This window comes from Rattus norvegicus, chromosome 9, assembly GCF_021556685.1.
Source record: "Rattus norvegicus strain SHRSP/BbbUtx chromosome 9, alternate assembly SHRSP_T2T, whole genome shotgun sequence".
In the NCBI taxonomy this organism is placed as follows: Eukaryota; Metazoa; Chordata; class Mammalia; order Rodentia; family Muridae; genus Rattus; species Rattus norvegicus.
Window position 1 is genome coordinate 113526494 of NC_141542.1, and position 21007 is coordinate 113547500.

The window sequence follows — 21007 nt, forward strand, 5'->3', positions numbered from 1 at the left end:
ACAGTGTAAGACCTTGTCAAGACAGAAAGGGAAGGAAGGGAGGAAGGAAAAGAGAAGAGAAACAAATGACTCAGGTTGAATTTGCTCTTCACCCTGTCCCCATATTTAGTGGTTTATTAATATTATTGTTATTGTTGTTATTACTATGATGATGGTGATGGTGGTGGTGGTGGTGGTTGATGACGACGACGACGACGACGACGGTACAATTTGTAACTTCCTGGGCTTCTGCTCTCCACAACTTCTGATCAGCAGAAATTCAAAAATCACAGTCATCCCCAAACAGTTTAGCACACCGCTCTGCAGGAGCCGTCCACATTGCCAGGCTTGCGGGCTGCGGCTCCCGGGCGACGACCGCGGGCTTTGGTCCGGGAGCGGTGTGGCATCACGCCGCCGCCTCGCGTCCCCGCAACTGCCTCGGGTTCTGCGCTCTCCAGCCGCCAGCCCAGCAGCGCCTTTTCCAGCCGCCCGCCCAGCCCAGCGTGCGAGCCTGGCGCAGGAGGCGGGCTCTGCGCTTCCCGGCCTCGCCTCCGCAGCCGGCGGGAGGAGGCGGGAAGGCGGGCGGAGGCGGGGGAGGAGGCGGGACTACGGCGGGCCGTAGCTGGCGCCGAGCGCGGTGGGAGAGCAGCGGGTACCCGGCTGGCTCGACTGGCGGCCTCTGCCCACACCTCGGCGCCGCAGCCCCGCTCCTCGCCCGCCCTTGGCTCCTGGCTCTGCGGCCGCCGGCCATAGAGGAGCCGGCGGAACCCTGGACGACCGGTACGTTTGACGGGGAGCGCCACTCCTCCTGCAACCTTTTGTGCTGCAGAGGTGGCGGCGGGGATGGGTGGGGTACGCGCGTGAGTGTGGGTGCCCCAGTCAGCGAGCCACAGTGCCAGCCCCAGGCACGGCGCCGCCCCTTCCTCCTCGCCTCGTGTCCGGGCCGGGCGCGCGGTGTGTGCGCAGCGCCGGGAAGCCCCGGGCCGCGCCGGCCTCGGCGATGGCTGGCGGCGCAGCCTCGGTGACACCGGGGTCGCGAGTGCAGCTGGTCCCTCAGCCCCGGTGAGGATGGCTGGCGTGGTGATGGGGGGACTGGAACCTGGGGTGGGGCCCGAGCTGGGTGCGAGAGCCCGCAGCTTCCTGGCACAGGGGTGGGGCCGGGGACGCGGGAGTGTGCGGCGCGGGTGAGTGTGCGGGGGCGTGCGCCCCGTGTGCGCGCGGCGAGCGAGCGGGACAGGCGGGCGTGCGCTCGCCGCCGACGTGCGGTGCGGGGACTCTGCGACCCGGAGCGACGCTCCCGCGGTGCCGAGGTGCGGAAGTCTGGGTGCGTCCGCGCGCGCCACCTCGGCTGCTCGCCCTACCCGCAGCGCCAGGCGGCAGGCCCTGGGGAGGCCCATTGAGAAGTAGCGCTCGCCCGGCTCGCCGCGCCTCTGGTCCCAACGGTGTGCGAGTCAGGGCTGCGGGCTACAGATAGCGGCCAGAGACAGCCCCTGACGACCTTATCTCTGTCGCCTGTGCGCGCTGCACCTCGCGGGCGAGGCAGAAGCCGGTGCGGCGGCTGGTGACGGACGGACCGGTTGTGATCGAGGAGCGTCTGTAGACTGGGGTTCGCGGCCCGGCGCCTGCCAGAAACTAAGGCGGCAGATGTCTCCCGCACCGCCGCCCTCGCCCCACCTGTCGCGGGTGGACTTTGGGTCGGGTGGGAAGCCTAGGAAAGGGCGCCTGGCGGCGGCGGCCAGCGCTCAGACCTTGAGAAGCGGCCCATTGTGAAGCTGCCAAAGTCGCTCTAGTGGTGGAATCTGCAAATCTCGGCCAGGAAGGAACCCAGTTCACGGAGGGAAAGACGGCCGCGTGCTTTCCCCTTGGCAAGTGTCTGCCTCGCTAGAGACTCCCGGGCTCTCCGCCCACGCCGCATTGCTTCGAGTGGCTGAGGATTTCTGTAGGACCGGTGGATGCGGGGTGTGGGGTGTGGGGTGTGGGGTGTGGGGTGTGGGGTGTGTGTGTGTGTGTGTGTGTGTGTCGTTGAACTTTTTCATCCTTCCAAGAGGAGTAATTATGGACACAGCAACATTGTACCCGGTTAGCGGCACCTAGCCCAAAGAGCAGAAGCTGCACAAGATCTCTGAGGTTTCAAAACTTCGTTTTATGTTGTTTTTTTTTTTCCCCAGAATGCAGCTATATAATTTCAGATGCTTTACGGTGGTGCAACAAGGTAGACACGAAGGATTGGAAACAACTTTTCCACAAAGTTTATTTTCCCAATTAGTTCAGAGCGTAGTTATTAACCCAGAAGCTTTGACCTTACAGTGTATGCTTGGGTTATTTGAATGAATGGATGTTTCGCTGATATTGGGTGTTTTTATTACGATACCTTGGATTAAAAACAAAACGGACAGGATGAAATATAAGCGTTCACGAGCACCGAGACTACCCAGCTTTGGTAAGAATTGGTGCATAAAATGTGTTTGTGGCATCGTTTTTAAATTATAAGTGGAACTGTTAGCGCTAAGCCTCCCAGGTGTAAGGGATCACTACCATTACTAACGGCCAATTACGTGTTCCATAGTTTTGAAGAGGTCACATAACATTTTGTCTTTAAAAGTAGTTGGCGTGATGAGAACATTCGTTTATGAACACCATTTAAGTTTTTGTTTCCTCGTTGGTTATTTTCCCCATGAATACCCAGTTTTCAGTTTTCCTTCCGGAAGGTGAATCACCTCCAGAGATACCTGTCTCTTAGTGGTTATGTTGCCAGAAGAGGCAGGTTTCCTGTAAAGTCTGCCAGCAGACATGCGGTTTCAGCTGTTGTCAGACATGTTTGGAGTGAAGCTGAGTAGGATGGAGTACCGCGGGCTTGATTTTAATTAGCAGAGATGGAAACCAAATGACTGCCTGGCTTTTTAAGGGACCTGCTATTAAGAGAACCGATACTAGAAAGAGGAACACACGTATTTGTGTCTTTCTGAACCAATTATAGGTTGCCTTACCATGCTGGGAAGGTGGTGGTTTGTTGGTAAGGTCAAAGGAGGTTTTTAAAAAGTCACACTGCACTTTTAACTGCTCTTCCAAACCCTTAGGGGTTTGGTTTTTAAAAGCTGAAGAAAGGTAAGATGGTGGCAAGTGGTCTCCATGGTGAGAGCACACGGGTTCAGCATTTTGTTTTCTAGTCGGCTCTGTAATCTGTCTGGCAGCTGAACCGTTTTATTTCTGTTCAGTGTTTTTCTACTTGAATATTTTGGTCCCTTATTTCTTTATTTTAGAGTAGTCTTTGAGAGCAGAAAATATTTTGATTACAAAACATTTTTGACAGTTGAAATGGAATTTCCCCTGCCCTGTGGGTACACACACACACACACACACACACCTGTATACTGATAATTTTTTTTCTGTTTTTTAATTAGTGGATCTGAGGGATGCACGGAATACACACATTTAGGTACTTAAGAGTAAAGACTTTGTTTAGAAGTGAACATTTCTATGTAAAACAGACAACTGGTGGTGGGTAGTGTTCCACTTCGCTGGTTCATGTGGGAGGATTTCGTCTGGCATGGTGAGAGACCTTTAAACCTGCCGCCACTGCTTTTCCACGCTCAGGAAATAGTGTTGAATGGCTAGATACATCATTGAGCCAGTGGCTCCGTGGATATGCCTCTCAGGGTACAGTAGTAGAGAGATTTATTTTCCATTATGCAATGCACACCTCTTTGCTGTTTTGTATGTTGGGATAGGGTAACAGTATGTTTGTCATCCTAAGATACTCAGGGTTCAAGAGGTTCCGCAGATGACCATGCCAGGGAAGTAATGAATGAAACATTACTTTTGGAAGGGCTTTATTAACTAATGTAGCACTTACTAGTTCATGCTTTAAACTTTTCAACTTGTGGGGTCTCATTTCTCACAGTTGGATGTCTTCTTTTTCTTCTCTACCTGTGGCTTCCCTGTCCAGAAGCAGTTGGCTGCACATGGCCGTGTTTAAGTTTCCTGTCCACATTATTTACAGAGGAATGCCGTGGAGAGCTTTCTGTTTGTTTCAGCACTCTGTTTTGGAAACATTGTATCTTAAAGCTTTAGCTTCGCTGCTCTTAGTCTGTTTTCCTGTGCATTTTTTATTTTCTGTCCAAAGAACTTGACATCTGTCTTTCCCATTCACCATCTAAAAGCCTTCAAATGCCAGGATGCAACAATAGTCCGTTATCAGTGTGAGGGAGGTCTAGAGTTTTAAAATATTTTAAAATTAGATGGCTTTATTTGAAAGTTCTATTTTGGCGTGACTTTATTACAGCTTTTAAGTTTTATTTTGGGAATGGTAGTGAAAGCTTTACTCTAACTTTGCAGTAGATTGCAGTTCGGCCAGTCTTACAGGAGGTTTGGAGAGCTCCGGTGTGCTCCTTTTTGACTCTCTCTCTCTTTTCCACTTCCTGGTGTCTGTGGCTCAATGGTTACACATAAACATCAATGTCAGGAGTGAGAATGGGGTCCAGGAGGATGTTCCTTTACTTGGCTCACCTTGGCTCACTGTAGTGGGACCTGCTCTATTTTTGACTTGGCAGTGTAAACCAGGGATAATCAGTCACTTCACTTTGCTCATTATGAAATTACAGAGCATTTCTAGACTTCCTCATCAGCTCAGTGCTGTGTGGTAATTGCTGTAAGGCTCCTCTGCTTTTAAATTTAGACTGAGGATCTAACCAGGTCTGTGTCTTTCTATTGACGTAAAAAAGTTTGAAATATTTTTCTAGTGCATCTAAAAGATTGGAAAGAACATGCCACCAAATGGCTTGGCATAAATTATGTGAAAGCGAAATGAAACTTAAGACTTTCAGAATTGTCTGTATTCAGAATTGAGGGAGGCATTCACGTTTTTTTTTCTAATGTTTGTTTTTGGTTTTCAGTCTTAAGTTTCTAAGAGTGTGCATCAAATTTGTCTCACTTTATGACTGGTGAAGCTCTGGCATCCAATTGCAAAACAGCCAGTAGCCTGCAATATTGTGGGGGATGTTCCTGCTGTTATAATTAAGGTTTCTCCTGCTGTGATGGAGCACCATGGCAGAGCAGCTTGGGGAGGAAAGGGTTGATTTGGCTGACACTTCCATATCTTAGTCCATCATTGAAAGAAGTCCGGACAGGAGCTCACGCAGGGCTGGAACCTGGAGTCAGGAAACGATGCAGAGGTCATGGTACTGCTTATAGGCTTCCTCCTCATGGATGGTTCAGCCTGCTTTTGAAAATAGATTTCAGGACCGTCAGTCCTGGGATGGCACTGTCCACAATGAGCTGGGTCCTCCCCAATCAATCACTAAGAAAATGCCGTGTGGGCTTTTCTATAGTCCTATAAAAGTGTCATATGGTTTATACTTTAAAATATTTACCTATTTGTCTGGTGTGTGTGTGTGTGTGTGTGTGTGTGTGTCTCTGTGGTATGCATGTATGTGTCTGTGGTGTGCCTGTGTGTAGAGTGTGTGTGTGTGTATGTGTGTGTGTGTGTGTATGTGGTGTGCATGATGTGTGTGTCTGTGGTGTGCCTATGTGTGGTGTGAATGTATGTGTGTGTGTGTCTGTGGTGTGCCTGTGTGTATGGGTGTGTGTGTGTGTTTGTGTGTCTGTGGTGTGCCTGTGTGTATGCGCGTGTGTGTGTGTGTGTGTGTCTGTGGTATGCATGTGTGTCTGTGGTATGCATGTATGTGTCTGTGGTGTGCCTGTGTGTATGCGTGTGTGTGTGTGTGTGTGTATGTGGTGTGCATGATGTGTAGAGTGTGTGTGTGTGTGTGTGTATGTGGTGTGCATGATGTGTGTGTCTGTGGTGTGCCTATGTGTGGTGTGAATGTATGTGTGTGTGTGTGTGTGTGTGTGTCTGTGGTGTGCCTGTGTGTATGCGTGTGTGTGTGTGTGTGTGTGTGTGTGTGTTTTCTGGGGTTTGAGCACAAGTCTTCTCCGTCTCCATATTTGTGCTTTATAATGTTAGCATTTAAAAAGTTTGCAGTCACCTTGGAAGTAGTAATAAAACTGCCCCTCCAGTCATTTCATAAACAAGGCAATAAAACCTTTTATGTGAAATAACCTCGTGAAACACTTAGAGTAGGATTCCACCCACAGAAATGAATGGATATATGTTTTCTGGAGTGGAATTATCCTGTCTAAGGCTGCACTTACACACAAACTTGAGGATAGGCAAGTGGGTCCTGGAGCCTGGCTGGTTGCTGTGCAGACCCCCGCACTGCTCTCAAGTTGTAGTGTTTAACTGAATACTTAAAGTGAGGTTAATAAAATCCTCTTCACAGAGTAAGGATATCACATAAGTTATGTTTTCTGGCATGTCAAAGATACCGAAAAATGGTTTCTTTTTATTTCAGTTCCCTACTACAAATGTGAATTTCCTAACAATGATCTGTAAAGTTCTTGGTGGCGGAGGGTAATTATATGAAGAGAATACTTACATCACTAGGGAACAGATTTTGTTTCACTGTGCTTCAGTTTCTGTTAAGACCACAAGCCTCATTGGTGAGGGAGGCCCAAGTCTTAATTATGCAGATTGCTTGTTTGCTAAATTTAAACATACTTGGCTGTAAAAATATTAAGTAGAACATGTCTGTTCTCAGCATTAGAAGTGCCCGTGGCTGACAACACCAGGGTTCTTCCCATGATGAGCTGGTATATTAACTGCTTCTGGTTATCAAGCAAAATACCTTGAATTCAATAAATTATCTGTTACCTGAAACCCCTCTGTTCTGGAAGAGGAATAACAAACTAGCAACTCTTGGCCTTTTCTTTTGCTGTTTGTCTTTAGTCTGAGAACATGTTCAGAGCACACTGCTGTGTTTCCAGGCTCCACACCCCTATGTAGATAAAATGAACCCTCTCCACCCTTACGAGCCCAACCCCCCACCCCACCCCTTATGTTGAGTCCAAAATCGTGAACTCTGCAACCAATGAAACCTGTACAGGTTGAAGTGGACTTTGGGGGAGAGAGGGGTGTGTGTGTGTGTGTGTGTGTGTGTGTGTGTGTGTGTGTTTGTGTGTGTGTGTTGTCTTAACAAATTAATCCAATTAACTGGGGATGCAAGAGACAAAGATAGATTCTTTGAATTCCCGTGGTAAGAGGGGAATGACGTGGAGAAAATGCTACAGACATGAGTAGGTTGGCTCTTCTGGATTTTTAAGTGTTTCTGAGTTGGGGTGGTGCTTCAGTGGATGAAATGCCTCTGCTGCAGGAATGACTGTGACCTGAGCTTTTCCCCTGGTGTCCGCATGAAAGCTAGACACGGCAGTGCCCTTTTAAAAGCCCAGTGCTCTTTGACAGAGACAGGAGGATCCCAGTGACTCCTTGGCCAGTAGCCGGGCTAAATTTGATGATTGGTCAGTTTAATTAGAGTCCCTATCTCAAGAAATCGAGAACTAGGGCTTTGGCTCAGAGGCAGTGTCAGAGACTTGCTAGCAGGTTCAAGGTCCTGGCCTCACTCGTTCCGTACCAAAATAAATAAAGAAGGCAGTGCCTGATGTTGACCTCTGGTTTCCACATGCATGTATGCTTGAATGAACATGTAGACACACACACACACACACACACACACACACACACACACACACACACACTCTAAACACACAAATCTTTCAGGAGCTTTCTAGTCCTTTGCCACAAGCAGTCTACTGCCTTTTTACTGCTGCTAATTTGGAGTTCAGACGAGTAGACACCAAGATTAATTTCATAATAATAAGATCACACACATCTGTAAAGGGCCTGCCTGCAGCATGTAAAACCCATTCATCTACCTCAGCTCCCTGGATCCGCATAACTCGTGTTAGGGAGGGACGGTGGTGTGATTAGCCTCATTTTAGAGACTGCTGTTTACCGAGGTCAAGAGGGAAAGTTCTTAGCTTGGCTGTAGCCACGGCCTACTCTTTCTGTGCCTACCTCAGCATTTCCCTGCTGGCCCCGATACAGTCCTCTAAGCACATCAGTAGCAATAGAACGATAAAAACAACATTTAAGCCTTCAATGTTTTGTGTGTTTTTATCTAGCCTAGCTAAATACTCTTAGTTTCTAGGCAGAGTCTGGGGAACAAGGGCAGGAAGATGTTTTGAAGACTCGTTTAGCCAAACTAAATCTCAAAGCCGTCTTTTTAGTTGAATTAATTAGTTACTGTGTCCCGTACAACCCGTGCCCAGTGTTAGCACCTCCTGCGCCTTTCATTCTGTTTTGCAGTTAGAATTGTTATGATTGCTCTATAAACCATTGCACGTTAAATTACAGGCTTCTTTCTGTGTCTCATGTTTTAGTGTCTGGAGTAGAACAGAAAAGTTACTATGCCTGTGCTCCCCAGGGACCCTTTGGAACTTACACAGTGACGTCATCTGGGATTTAGCCTGGTAAGTCACATTTTGTTGTTTCTGTTAGTTAAGCATCGTATGGATATAACATCATAGCGCCTCTTAAAGGCGACACAGATGAACAGGCAGAAACGATGTCCATGTATTATTACAGCCCTGTGTGCCACGGTCACCAGAGTCTAATGGCTGTAATTGAGCTTTGATGGCAGCGTGCTAAAATTACTTGAAATGTTCAATGCCTTCATGTGTTTTTCTTTTTCTGAAGTTCCTGTAAGACCCGGGACTTCTTAGGGAATGGTAGGATAGAAGTAGTTGATCAAATTTGAGGGATGATACAATAACAATTATTATTTCCACAACTGCCGAAGTAATTCACAAAAGGTTCTGGTGACATTATTTCCATAAGTAACAGTGGCTGAAGTCCACATAGTTGTCAGCTGCTGCCTACATGGCCGTCCTTTGTTTCCTCATACCATGAATTGATACAAGTGTGCAATACCTTGTCATCTTTCCGTTGTCCCCTCCCTTCCCCCATGCCTCTGTGTATGCTCACATAGCTGTTTGTGTGGCTTCAAGTCTTCGGTGGGGAGAATCATTAAGAAGAGCTGTGTATTTTCAGGACTATGTTAGTGCCAGTGGCTGCTCTTTAAATCCTATGGTCTGGTCTCGTGCTTTGACTGACTTAGGGGTCCTTGTCTTTGGGGGAAGCTGATTTTGTAATTGGCAATCTCTGAATGGGTGGTCAACTGGAGGATGATTTCAAGGGATAATGCGGGAGTAGATGCATCATATCTAATTCATTTAAGGCCCACGAAGGATTTTGTTTTTCACTTTGTGTGTATTTGTGTGGGGGCATGGGCTTGTGCGTGCAAGTGCCTTCAGAGGCCAGAAGAGTGCATTGAGTCTCCTGGGGCTGGAGTTAGAGGTGGTTGTGAGGCAACATGGATGCTGGGAGCAAACTTGGGCCCCCTGCTAGAGCCTTACGTGGTTGGGTTTAACTGTGAGGTGTCTCTCCAGTGCATGCACTTAAAAACAAAAACCTGAAACACAACTAGAATCTCTAGATTTCAGGAAGAGAAGTAGTTCAGAGACTCACAGTACACTTGGACAGAATGCAGCTGGACACTGACCCACCCAACTAAAGGAAACTGGAAGAGAAGAGTGGGAGGCCACAGGGATATACACACATTCGAACGTCTCTGTATTTATCCATCTGTGTGTAAGTGTACATTCATAATACGTTTATCTGCATGCTCTATTTTTAATAAAGTAGGATTCTAGGAGAGGGTCAAAAGAGGAAGTGATTTACCCGCAGAGTGCATGAGATCACTGAAGAGTGCATGAGATCACTGAAGGCGATCCCATTCGTACAGGATAACCATTGAGTTTCCTTTTGCTTCTGAGACACTGTGGCCAAGAAATGAAGTTTTAGGGAATGGTGTAAAACTTGGCAACACATTACCAAATCCTCTCCCTTTTAATGTCAGGTTTATGGAAGGATAACGTGTTCGTGGTAACATTCATTTGAGTGTGGTTCAGAGTTTCCAAACGTCCCTTTGTACTGTTCCCTTCCCATCCCTGAACTTTTACCAGTCATGGATTAGTTTCTGCCCTGTTTTGCACTTTCCAGAATGCCATGCAAATGGAATCATTGTATATAGCTTTTCTGTCAGCCCACCTCACTTGTTGCCATGGGACTTCAGGCTGTTTGTTGCTGAATGGTGCTTGCTACATTGTATGTATGCCTGGAGTGATACTTGGACTCTTGCCAGGTTTGGATAATTATGAATGGTACTGTTGTGAATATTTATGTTCGTGTCTTAGTGTGAACATTTCTTCTCAGGTCGGTTGTAAGGCAGTTGGCTTATTTAATTAGCATTTATTTACCTTTGTAAGCAATGTTAAAGTGCTGCTCACCCTACCCCTGAGTCACTTGCATACCAAAGTGCATGCACGTGAACCTGAATCTCAGTCAGCATAGATTTGTTCCATTTTATATCCAACTTTAGCAAGTGTTGTCAGCAGATATTTTCAACCCTGAGTGGATCAGAGTGAGTAAATGTGAGGGCCTTCAGGACAGGGCCTGGAAGAGACACATTACGTCTACATGAGTGGCTTTAAGAGGCAGGTATTAGCAGAGCACAGTTCAGACAGACTGGCAACCTTTGAAACCTTCATGCGTGGTGAAATTGCCTGGCAGTTCTTGTTGTTCATTTGCTTTGAAGCATTTTATAGAAAAATGGATATGTTCCTAGCTTATGTGTTCGGGTATTTTGTGCACATCCATAGGTACCTATCCCTATGCATGCCTAGACATCCATAGGTACCTATCCCTATGCATGCCTAGACGCTAAGCTCCGGAAGCAGAGTTAAAGATGGTGTGATCAGCCACATGGGTGCTGAGATGAGAACCCCGACTGTTCTCAGCTTCAAGCTTCTCTTCTCTGTCCTTCCTACAGTAGACATCAGGCAAACTCCTGAGATTACCGTAGAGAATGGCTCCGTTCTACACTGTTCATTTCCGGTCCCTCTTGAAAAGGGTTTTGCTAGTATGATACCATTTTTGTTTTCTGTATTTAAGATGGTCACATCTACTTTCTTTTATTTTGTACTGCTACATGTTGCTAAACACAGTAAAGCATGTGAAGCAAGTGTTTTGATTACTGAGGTGATTTTGGTGGGTTATCCCCAATTTAGAAAAAAATTTTCCAGAAAAACAGACTTTTTTTTTAAAGGAAGATAATTGTGAGGATTGGGAAATGGTGTCAGTGAAGTGCCTGATGCACAAACATGAGGACCTGCGGCTAATCCCACATTTGGCATCCAGCTCTGGGAGGGCAGAGGAGGGTAAGAGCTGGGGCTCCTGACCTGTTCTTCCTAGCCAATCTTGGGAGTACCAGGATTATGGGAGTCTGTAAAAACCAACCAACCAATAAGACAAAAACAAGCAAACCCACAAGAGAGATGGCTCTTAGAAATAGCGCCATAGATTTTTCCTCTTGGCTTCCACATGCATGAGTATACATTTATATGCATATCCCACACATGAACACAGATTTCTACTCCCCCTCCCTATTACACACACACACACACACACACACACACACACACACACTTATAATTTTGTATAGCATTTATGAAAACCAGCAGCTATTTCCAAGTTGCTGTAAGAAGCTGGGGCATTTGTGCTGTATCTTCAAAATACTGCTTTTTTTGCCAAATGTATAGGAAATAAGGCTTCTTGGAGAGTGTTAGAACTGTGCACAGTGTATACAGATTGTGCATAAAGAATCTTCTGTGCGTCTGTTGTAGTTGTACTCTGGTTTAGTCTCAGCCAGGACTGTGTTAGGTAGGGTAAGACACATTAAAAATGTACACTTTCTGTTTGTCTAGATTATATAAACATTTTTTCCATTTGTTGAAGGAAATCGGATACTTTGTTTATAACCTGTGCATGATAACATCTGTGAGGCATGAAAATCTCAGCATTAAGGTGCAGAGTGGAAGCCGTGGCCGCTCGGTTTCTCTCTTCCTTCGGAGAAGGCAAACACATTATCCTTTGGACTCGCCTTCTCCCTCCTTCAGCAGTTCCTATTTATATGCAGCGAGAGTTGGAACAGGACACTCTCCTGGTGAATGTCTAGATTGTACTTTAGAGAAGCGTTCACAGTAACGTTGGGTTATATAAAATGCTGCATTCTCTTTGTGGAAAAGAAATGGGAACATTTTCTATAAAGCTTTGTGGCAGTTGCTAAAATAATTTACAAAGCATATGTTCTTTGACTCAGCATTTTAGTTTTGGAATTTCTTGCAAAGTTAGTTGTTCTCTGTCTTTCTCTGCCTCTGTCTGTCTCTGTCTGTCTGTCTGTCTGTCTGTCTCTGTGTGTGTGCACGCACCTGCAGGCGTGTACACATACAAATAAACACCTACTCTCATATTAATGAGAACATTGTAAGGAAGTGAAGAGAGATTTTTTTTTTTGGTTTTAAGAGAATATTGAGTATGAATTATTTGAATCGAATGTCTTTCAGTCTATGTGGATTAATTTTAGAGATTTCAAAACTAATAAAAACAAAAGGTAATCATTGAAACAGGCTGTTGAGGAATGCACAGGGGTAGGAAGTGTCTGGTTGGGGAAAGTGGGTATGGAAATGTCTGTGGGCTATGGGCTGTTTGAAGAGCTCTGTAACTCTCGGAGGCAGTGAGGAGGAGGAGGACAGTGCCTCATGGCTGTAGCATGGGCAGGGGAGTCTTTCCCTTCTGAGTACCCATCAACAGAGTTGGCTGTGTGTGTACCCAGGTTATCCTTTGGAAATACTGGCTTCTCTAAGAGTTTTATGTTGTACCCAAACTTCGCTAGATCCTTAATTAATTAATTAATTAATTAATTTTGGTGAAAGATATTTCTTATAATCTAAGCCAGAGTTTAGGACAGGGATGAGGAAGGTGTGTTAGGAGTGGACGGTGAAGCAGGTCAGTGTCTTAATTAGTTGAAAGAGTCCAGCCATCAAATACCACGTCCTTTGACATCCTGGTAAAGCTTTAGGAAGTTGATACATTCCGAGGGTGTGGTGTGCTAATGACATATGGATATACATAGTAGGAAAAGGTATCCTGGATAGTTATACGTTATTGTTTGGGCCTCCTGCCTTTAGTATCAGCCAACGTTTACGATTTCACACTAGTCAACTGTGAAAATGTGTGACCTGTGTTAGCTGACCTAGAGTCTTCTGGTTGAATGCTTCTACGTGTATTCCAAGACACAGTCACACCTGTGAACATTACCAGGTCTTTGCTGTTTTCATTGGCTTGAGAAGATCTTTACTTGCCATACAGAACTTTGTGTTTACTTGTTTAAAAACAGTTTTAAAAGCATTATGTTGACTTTTCTACAAGTTGACCTTTCTAGTTTTATCTTTGTGTATATGTGCATATGTGCATGCAAGTATATGCATGTGTGTGTGTGTACATGGGTGTGTGTGTGCATGTGTGAGTATAGGTGTATGTGTGTGTGTAGATATATGTGTATGCATGTGTGTGTGTACATGGGTATATGTATGTGTTTGTGTGAGTGTAGGTATATGTGTACATGTATTGTGTAGATGTGTGTGTGAGTGTGCCTGGGTGTGTGTATATGTGTATGTGTGTAGATATGTACGTATGCCTGTGTGTACATGGGTGTATGTTTGTGTATGTGTGAGTGTAGGTGTATGTGTACATGTATTGTGTAAATGTGTGTGTGCATGCATTGTGTGTGTACATGGGTGTGTGTGTGCATGCATGAGTGTAGGTGTATGTGTACATGTATGTGTGTGCACGTGTGTGCATGTGTACATATGTGTGTGGGGGACAGAAGACAGCATCTTCAGGTATTGGTCCACAGGTACTGTCCACCTTCCTGATTTGATTCAGAGTCTCTCATTGGCATGAAACTCACCAAGTAATTGAGGCTGGGTGCCCGGGGAGTCCTAGGAATAAGTCTCCTTTTGCATAACAAGCCCTAGTCCTGTGTTTTTAGCATGGATTCTAGGAATTCAGCCCAGCTCCCCCTGCTCACAAGGCAAGCACTTCTCTGGTCTGGCAATCTCCCCATACTATAGTTTTGTTTTCTGTGTATACACACACACACACACACACACACATTTTTTTTACCCCTTCTGTTGTATAAGTTAACCCTCTTTTCTTCCAATTTTTGTTTCTAGTCTTCTGTTCTCATTATATATATAAAAGGTGTTTGTAGAAAGAAGGGTGTCTTTAATGGTGTAGAGTGTAGACTGCGGGATCTGATTTCTCATGTGTGTGCTCGAGTGCTGTATGTGGGTGTTCAGCCTCACCCATGGTGCACCTGTGGAGGCCAGAGGTCAACACTGTGTGTCTTCCTTTATCACCCTCCACCTTATTTTGGAGACATGGGCACTTCCTGGACTGGATCTTTCCTTTTTGGCTAGACTGCCTAGCCAGTTGGACTCAGAGATCCCCTGTTTTGCATACCCTCACCCCTAGGATTACCTAAATGTAGTGGGTGCTGTGGATTTGAACCCAGGTCTTGAGTCTTGCACTTTGCCTATGGTGCTGCTCCCCCCACCTCCCCCGCCGTGGCTGATTTCTTGACTTACTGCTTGTTGTGTCTGCAGAAGTGGTGTTCTTTGTATACGTGTGCAATGATACTCATGACTATGTGGGATCCTGTCTCAGCCTTAAGCTGTTTGAACATGGGGCCACTTTGGAGTACGAGGCCAAACGCTGAGTCATGAGTAGGTTTGCTCTTTCACAGTGTGTCCACGGCAGAGTGGTTTTAAAAGCTTGAAGCCTGTGCCCTGATACATTAGCCATCACCAGTTACAGTCACGGTGCTGACTTTTCTGTGAAAGGCTTTTTAAATAAGAAACTTGGAGGCTGGGGTGTAGGTCAGTGTCTTTCGTATTCATGAGGCCCTGGGTTCAGTCAGCATCCACAAACAACATGAAAAACACTTCCTGTGGAAGAGCTCGTGTCTAAGGTGTGCCTCCAGGTGTACCCTGTGTCCTCAGTTTACACTGTGAGTGTAGGGGACGGGCTGACTTAGACACTTGTCATTCTTTGCTGTCTATTTTTTAAAAGTGGAATTCTGGAACTAGAAAAGCACCAAGCCTTTTCTTCAGCTGGGACAGTTGTCTTTGCCAAAGGATCCGAGAAGCCCAACTCCATTATTTCAGTAGTTTGCCTAGCATTTAAACTCATTCAGGAAGTTCCCAGGAACTCAGCAACGTATAATGTTTCCCTTCTAACCACCCAGCAGAATGGGAGCTACACGGACCACTTGGTTTGTCCTTCTGTCTGAGAGAAACAAAATGCTTACCCTTTGGTGTCTTCTCCTTGAAGCCTGGCTCTAGGCTGCTTCTGTAGCTTTGCACAGTAGGCTCTCATTAGAAGAGTGCTGTACATGGAAAGGCTCTAGAGATCTCCACGTTAGGGAGCGCAAGTTACCTAACTGTCACCTTCATTCTCTTTATTTGTGGAGGGGCCAGGAAGGAGAAGGGGGCCTCAGAAGCAGGCAAAGAGGTAAATGCAGACTAGGTGGGGTGTGCGGTAAAGAACCTTACATTCACTCGTGAGAGTGTCAGTGGGGCCACGCCTCATACAGTCAGTACCGATAAAAGAGTTGTAAGCAGTTTGTGAGAGCCCTGTTTCTTAAGGTGTTCCTTTTCATTTGTCAGCCTGTATACCACAGAGATGGAGGAAGCCAGCCAAGGAGCTGTTCTGAGAGAACACTCATTGTTTGTTGCTTGGGAGAAAAGTACTGATACACGAAGGCTAACAAGTGCAGACTTTGTGTTTAAGCGCACGCATAAAGTGTGTGCCTTATGACAGCGGCCTGCCTGGCAGTTGTCCTTACTCTAGGCAAAGTAGATGAGTCTCAGTACAGTGTGTGTGGATTGTCACCTAGTCCAGAGTACATAGGGTCTGAACTAGGGATGCTAAGAAGCCTATGTAACAAGTGGAAAAACAAACAAACAAAAAAACGAAAACAGGTTGGTGGAAACCCATGGATTGTCATAAAGTGTCACATTGGAAAGAAATTGAAGTCAGTACTTACTCAGTGAGGACTGATGGCTGCAGTGTCATTATCTAGGGGTGTGTGTGTGTGTGTATGTGTGTGTGTGTGTGTGTGTGTGTGTGTGTGTGTGCGCGTGCGCGCGCACGCGCGCACTTGTGTTTTCTTTCTTTTCCTGCTTGGCCCTGGTTGCTTGGACCTCACCATGCCTCTGTTCCTGGCCTTTCAGGATGAAGGGTCAGATTGAATTGCCACAGCTACCTGTCAGGTTGTGAAGGTCGAAGGCCTTAGATTTGTCCTCTCCAAGGTTACATAGTTAATGATCAAGGCCAGGTTACTTTGTTGCTTGGTGCTTGTCTTGGGACCCAAGTTCATTTAGCATAACGAGTAGGTGTGACTTGATATGGTTCTGTGAGGTTGGTTCCTAGGCTGAGGTGTCAAACAGGTCTAGACATACTGGCAGTGACTGTTTAGATCCCGTCAGCGGACAAGCAAGTTTGGTCTTAGGATGGTAACAAAATAGAACAGAACCAGTTACTCCAAATCCGGAAAGCCAGGAGAATAGTCTGAAGCTTACAGGAACCAGGGAGCCCTGTGCACGTGGTGCTGACCGTTACTGTCATATGTGGTAAGGGCAGGTGGCTGTTACTATTCTATGAGGTAAGGGCAGGTGGCCTCCTGTGCCTCTCAGTCACCCAGTGAAGGGAGAGGGAACAACCCTCACAGACTTGCTGTGATCCAGACTTCATCTGGATTTAGTTTTCTGCTTGCTCGACACTGAAGTGAGTACGGAAACCTTAGGAAGGCAGCTCCTTGTTTTTATAAAAGCTCTCTTGGGAGTCGTGTGACGTAGCAAACTCTTCTCAAGAAATTTCCCGTATTAAACTCAAGTTACTTGACATTTTGATTGGTTTTCTCAGAGGCTCCCTTAAAAACCAGTGGAAATTCGACTAAAATTAAACTTTCTCAGAAGACATCATCTCTGTTTTCTCTATTATTTTGTTTCCCCAAAATTTGTATTATCTGCTGGTTTCTAGGAACCCAGCCATTACTCATGACACCGCGTGTCATTAGGTTTTCAAAACTACATAAAGTGGTAATTGCAGTGAAGAATCCCATTATTCCTTGTGAATCATTCTTTTTATGAAACTGTTCAGGACTGTCTTAGGCATTGTAAAATAAAATAACTGTGCACTTCTCATGTTTTGTGGTTAAATAGTCATATAAAACGGCATTCGGTATTTTGCATTTATTTTTAAAAATTCATCTGTTTTTATTTTATGCCTACGGGTGTTTAGCCTACATGTGCGTCTGTGTGTGCAGTGCCTTCACAGGCCTGAAGAGGGCAGCAGATCATCCGGACGGGCTCAGTTGGTTGTCAGCTGCCTGTGTGGGTGCTGGGAACCAAACTTGGGTCTGCCACAAGCACTGACCTTAACCTCTATGCCATCCCACCAGGTTCATTTCCATACATTTACTGTGAGCTTCAGGCTTAGCTTTTAAACTACCGAATGGTTTTGTTGAATTCATTGGAGAGCTCCAAGGATGGATTTTTTTTTTTTTTGCAAGGTTTCCCTCTCTCCTCTAAATGCTTAGTCACAGCGCCAGAATAGTTAAAAGCAGTAAGTTGGACAGTGTGATCCCCTCAAGCACTGTACCACAGGTCCGAAGGGCAGTGCACTTAGATATCTCAGTTAAACGAGAGGAAATGCAGTTTCCAAGTTGAATTGTTTGGAAACCTTGCCGTGAAAACCCGGGTGCTTACGCGTGTTTGTCTACTATTGGGATCTGTACTGAATTTCTAAGCGTCCCGAGGAGTAAATTCTTGTGTGCTTGAACTGAGAAGTCTATGACTTGGAGAAGTACCCCCACTCTCCTTTCTTTTTTTTTTTTTTTTTTTGGTTCATTTTTTCGGAGCTGGGGACCGAACCCAGGGCCTTGCGCTTCCTAGGTAAGCGCTCTACCACTGAGCTAAATCCCCAGCCCCCCCACTCTCCTTTCTCATCTGTCCGATCCTCTCCGCAAAGCTGCGGCTGCTCGTTGAGCTGCCTGGGAGGTCCCGTGTGCAGAGCGGGAGTGCACATTTCTCGCCTGCTCTGATCTGGGGACAGAGGCAGGGATCCGTGTGCTGTACAGTGTGTCTCCCACTGCTCACGCTCTGTGTGTCCCGGCAGGATCGGGCTTGGCCCGGAGCCGTGTCTTCCTGCCGTCTAACCGGAGTCTGTTTGCTTTTAGGGGTGCGCAGCCTGGTGCCTAACATGGAAATGGATGTAAATGGGGAGCCCAGAAGCACCCTGACCACCCTGCCCCTGCCCGCGGCTGAGGGGAGCTCTCCAGGAAAGGCGGAGGCAGAGAAACCGCGCTGCTCCAGCACGCCGTGCTCCCCCATGCGTCGGACTGTGTCTGGTTATCAGATCCTCCACATGGACTCTAACTACTTGGTTGGCTTCACCACCGGGGAGGAGCTCCTGAAGTTAGCCCAGAAGTGCACGGGAGGGGAAGACAGCAAGGGGGAAGCCATGCCTCCCTTGCGCTCTAGACAGCTGGATGCGGGACTGGCGCGTTCCTCCCGTCTGTATAAAACTAGAAGTAGATACTATCAGCCATATGAGATCCCAGCTGTCAATGGCAGAAGGCGAAGGCGGATGCCCAGCTCAGGAGACAAGTGCACCAAATCCCTACCTTACGAACCCTACAAGGCCCTCCATGGGCCCCTGCCTCTATGTCTTCTTAAAGGTAAGAGGGCTCACTCCAAATCCCTGGACTACCTCAATCTAGATAAAATGAGCATCAAGGAGCCAGCTGACACGGAAGTGCTACAGTACCAGCTTCAGCACCTGACCCTGCGAGGGGACCGAGTGTTCGCTAGAAACAATACATGAATGGCTTGCACAAGAGGTTTCAACCACTTTAGGTCGGCCCGTACTCGGCTGGAGGAAAATCTGCTGTCGTACTCTGTACATGACCTTCACATTAGAGATGGTTATATCAGCTAAGTGTTCCCGGGACAGAAAAATTGTCTGGATCAAGTTTTGGATACAGGAATGAAATCACAGGCACTTGGGGCGGGGCGGGGGGGAATATCATTCTAGAGCACGAAACTGCAAAGAAAACCGAATGTTTGACCGTGAGTTTGCATAGCTTTTTAGCTAGGAAAAGGCTTTGGTGCAGGAATTTCACCTTTCCGGATTCTGACACCCTAATTGGGAAATGTTACCTGCTTGGTTGTTGCTAACTTGGTATGACTCATTAGGAGTTTATATTCAAGCACCCAGTGCTTCTTGGATCTCTGTATTTCAGTATAAAAGTGTATGTAATGATTCGTCTTACGAAATTTAGAGCTTGAACACGGCTGAACTGGACCACTTTTTATTTTTAAATATTGAGTTTAAATATTTTATAACTGGTTTTGCACTGAAAACAATTAACATTTCAGATAATTAAGAGAGTAATCTTTCTTCACTTGCCTCAGTGATAATATTGAGCGACGGATTTTTTTTTTTTTTAATTTCCGCATGGAAAGTTACTGATCTTTATGGCTGTAAAATATTCCTTTCTAAGCATTATTAAAGTTGTGTCTTAGTAAAATTAAATTTGGGATACAAAGTATTTCTTTCATGATGGGTAGCGGGGTGGGGTGCTTTTCCCAGAATGTTTCCAACTTGAAGTTTCCATCAGTTGGAAACATTTCCTGAGCGCTTAGTTATCAATTTAAATTCCACGTGGAGCTTGAACATGGGAGGATTCTCCCCTGGGCTGTCGGCACAGTGCTGCTTGTATTCTCACTTCTTGTAAGTTGACTCTAATTCTAGCAGAGGAGCTCCTGACTTTGACTATCAAATGCTTAAACTAAGTCTGAAGTGACACCACTCAGCCCAGGGTCGCCACTCTGTGCAGGGTGATTCTCATCAGAATTTTAGTTTCCGGATTAGCCTAGGAGCCTAGCATGCTCCTACTGTTTTAATGGGCTAATCCTGGATTACCTAACAGTTTATGTCTGTCACACTGGTTTCGTTTGTTGCTAAAGAAATAATTCCTTGCCTTTAGTAACAGAAGCAGCTCAACGATTCTTGACCATAAATGTGTGTAACTTTCCTTCTGTAAACATTTCTGTTTCTTTTACTCAGTCTTAAAGGTGCAATTTATTACTGATTTGGCAATTCTGGCTATATAGGACTACATATTTTATGTTTTCTTTGGGGGCACTGTGAGTTTCTAAGGGGTTAGCAGTCTTGCTTATAAAACAAGAATACTTTTTAATTGACGAATTGGGCCATTCCTGGAACAATCATAATTTTTCCTCTGTCCAGAATGGATGGCAACCTTTCCTTAGAGCAGAATTACTCTTAGAAACCCCAGGAGCTCTTAATAGAGAGGCAGCCATGTTGGCAACATGTAAGAGAGAGCTCAGGAGAGGCCGGCTCCCAGCTTACTGCATCAATCCAAGTTTTTGGTGGCTGGAAAGTTTCTGCTGTTTCTACTTTAAAGCAAACTGCACCTTTGTAACATATTGTACTGATGAATGGTCACTAAGATTAACTCTATCTATACAGTCATTAGTTTGACAAGTAATAGAATCCTGTCAGATGCCAAAGAGTTGGGATTTTTACCTTTAATGATTAAACACCGTTATTTATTGATGATTTACCCTCTGGAACTGTATTGTTTCTAACTGAAATAAAAGGGTGATGTAAACACACACTGTTCTGTGGTGCTTTCAATCAAACAGGTCATCCGTAGGCTCGCAAAGGACTCCACCCGAGGGAGAGACGTGAGGGCTCGGCTGGTCAGGCAGTTGCCTGGCCACCTGAGTTTGATTCCCAGGGCTCCCCTGGTAGAAGAAGAGAACCAGCTTCTATAAGTTTTCCTCCCGACGTCCACATCTGTGCCATGGCACATGTGTGCATATGTACACATGTTCTTGCACACAAGTAAATAAGTACATGTATGTATGGATTCCACACAAGCGTTTAAGACCCCAGTTTTAGCAGGGTCATTGTCCCTTCCAGATGAGGGAAGTATTCCCCACAGTGGTGTGGATCTAGCCTCCTCACTGGTAGAATGTGTGCCTGGGAGATTGTCCTGTGTGCCCTACATTTCTTAAGACAGATAAAAAGACGTCCCTTTTTAAGTTTTTCATTTGTCTTCGGCAAAGATAAATTTGTAAA

General features: G+C 45.9%; 1 protein-coding gene across 6 annotated transcripts; it reads left to right on the forward strand.

Annotated features, from left to right (window-relative positions):
- The first annotated feature begins 515 nt into the window (after window positions 1-515).
- On the forward strand, window positions 516-20538 carry Macir (macrophage immunometabolism regulator). 6 transcript variants are annotated; one of them, XM_087567421.1, is made up of 4 exons: window positions 1147-1163; window positions 2148-2419; window positions 8254-8343; window positions 18075-20538. In XM_087567421.1, exon 4 carries the CDS (start codon window positions 18098-18100, stop codon window positions 18719-18721), a length of 624 nt encoding a protein of 207 aa, XP_087423547.1. In that variant the 5' UTR covers window positions 1147-1163; window positions 2148-2419; window positions 8254-8343; window positions 18075-18097; the 3' UTR covers window positions 18722-20538.
- Window positions 20539-21007: the final 469 nt, after the last annotated feature.